The sequence below is a fragment of the Rutilus rutilus genome, assembly GCF_951802725.1.
Source record: "Rutilus rutilus genome assembly, chromosome: 20".
Taxonomy (NCBI): domain Eukaryota; kingdom Metazoa; phylum Chordata; class Actinopteri; order Cypriniformes; family Leuciscidae; genus Rutilus; species Rutilus rutilus.
The window spans coordinates 807501-810000 of NC_140225.1; the positions used below are offsets into that span (position 1 = coordinate 807501).

The 2500-nt window shown below is 31.0% G+C and overlaps 1 protein-coding gene across 1 annotated transcript in view; it reads left to right on the forward strand.

Annotated features, from left to right (window-relative positions):
• inpp5a (inositol polyphosphate-5-phosphatase A) overlaps nt 1–2500 on the forward strand; it is a 170654-nt gene that overhangs the window by 108920 nt on the left and 59234 nt on the right. Inside the window, 1 exon segment of the mRNA XM_084392318.1 lies at nt 2196–2315. Coding sequence (XP_084248444.1) covers nt 2196–2315 — 120 coding nt within the window.

Genomic DNA, 2500 nt, shown 5'->3' on the forward strand with positions numbered 1-2500 from the left:
AAATAAATCCATTAAATATAAAACACTAAAATTGTGTTAAATTAAATTTAAAATGAAGTAATTTAAAATAGAAACAATTCAAATAAAGCACTTACTAAAAATGTTTTATTTCAAATAAATTAAATTATTATTTTTTAAATAAAAGCGATCTAAATAAAACACTTACTAAACATGATTTTTTTAAATTAAAATATAATACATAACTTAACAGAAACAAAGTAAAGCACTTACTAAAAATATCATTAAAATTATTTAAATAAAAACAATAAATATAAAACTCAAAAATGTTTTGTTTTTTTATACAAATTTAATAAAATCATTTATTTTGACTGATTTAAAATCAAATCAGTCAAAATAAAACAGTTTAAGTGTTTTATTCGCTCACCTGCCTGTCACTATTAACTGATTAGAAAACCGTGAATGTGTTGTTAAATCATTTAAATATTAAATATTAAATCTCACAGGGATTTCGATATTTAAGCTCAAAGGCGTTCGGATGACAAAAACAAAAAATAAAAACGTTTAGGAAACCCTTAAATACACTATAATTCATAAACCAGTCGTTGTCTAAATCATAGTTTTACTCCTGTTCAACTAACGAGTGAACGCTTTCATAATGAGTGATGTTTGTGGCTTCCTTCATCAGCCAGTGGATCTGGAAGCGCTTAATTACGGAGAACCGCACCTGTAATAAGTCTCCGCGAGTCACTTGGGATAAAAGTTCCTGCTAAATGACTATCCGTTCTTCTATCCGATGGATTTCTCCCTGTGAACTACAGATGCAGGAGTTTCTACAGTCTGAACCACAGGATTAGATTACAGATAATCACGTTAGCCGAGCAGTTCTTATGACAGACGACACAAAACATGACATGCAGAGAGAGAGAGAGAGAGAGAGAGGGGTAATTCAATAGAAGGATGACACGAGAACAAGAGCGAGGGATGAGAGGAAAGTAATGAAAGGGTGATGGAGGTGTAACAGGTTTAGTCACACTGGGATCGTGTCGCTCTTAAACTGGCCTGTTCGTTTCAATGGTTCCAGTGGTTATTCAAAGAAACAAGATTCATTTACATATTAATCAGATCAGATTCAGGCTTGTGGAGGCGCTCAGTGACGTACCGAGGTATTCCATTACGCAAACTTTAATGAAAGAAGAAAAAAAAAAATCACAATAAAATAAAATAAATCATTTCAAATAAAAACAATCACAAAATCATCTCCAAATAAATAAGAATAAATGATTGATAATTAAAAACAATAAAAATAATAATAATTATTGAAAATAAAAGCAAAAATAAAATAAAATGCTTACTAAAAATGTGATAAAATATAATAATATTATATAAAATGTAATATAAATATCATTAAAATAATGAAAAATAAAAGCTTTCAAAATAAAATAATTGAAAATTAAAACATTTAAAATAAAACACTTACTTTAAATAAATAAATAATTCATTAAATTAAATATTAACATAAATAATTGGAAATAAAAACAACCAAAATAAAACATTTACTAAAAAATAAGATAAAAAAAAAAAAAAAAATGTATAATAAATACTTTATATATATATATATATATATATATATATATATATATATATATATATATATGAAATATGAAATGCATATAAATAATAAAATAAGGAAGGGTTAATGCCCAACAAGGTGCGCGTCGGACGGTTTCCTCCGCCGAAGTCCATTAATACCTGACAGTGGACACCTCGAAGGGCATTAACCCGCTTATACCATGGTCACTTGCCAAATAACACATTTTTAAAACATTAGTTTATATTTTAATTAGTTTTACAATCGAAATCTCAAGTTTTTACAAACAATAACTTGGTTTCGGAGATATTTCTAGTCCGCTCAGCGCGTAGAACCCTTCAGTTTGGTTTTGATACAATAAGTTGTAAACGGATACTTTCACTGCCTGTTGCTATGGTTACTCACAGCTGATGTAGCCAGCGCATTTATTTATTAATTTTGAACGGTAAACAGTCAGTTTCACCAGAACTCCTTTACTATATTTTTTTTAAATAAATCAAAATACTACAAAAACACTTACTAAAAAGTGCACACTGCATGTCATGTGACCATTAACCAGCATTGTGGAACCGTGATCCTGAATGTGTTGTTAATGTCTCTCTCTCTCTCTCTCTCTCTCTCTCTCTCTCTCTCTCCCTCTCCTCAGTGCCTTTGACCTGGTGAACATCCACCTGTTCCACGACGCCTCTAACTTGGTTGCGTGGGAAAAGAGTCCCTCGGTTTATTCAGGCACACGACAGAAAGCTCTCGGCTTCGTGCTGGACAGGTGAGGGCCATGTGTGTGTGTGAGAGAGAGAGAGTGTGTGAGTGTGTGTGAGAGAGTGTGTGAGTGTGTGTGCATGTGTTTAACTCTCAAGGCCACCGAATTCCTCATTACACACACAGGAGAAAATTTATTGGAGAAAAACAAGTATTTATGAGATGAATATAAAATAATATATTCCGTCCATG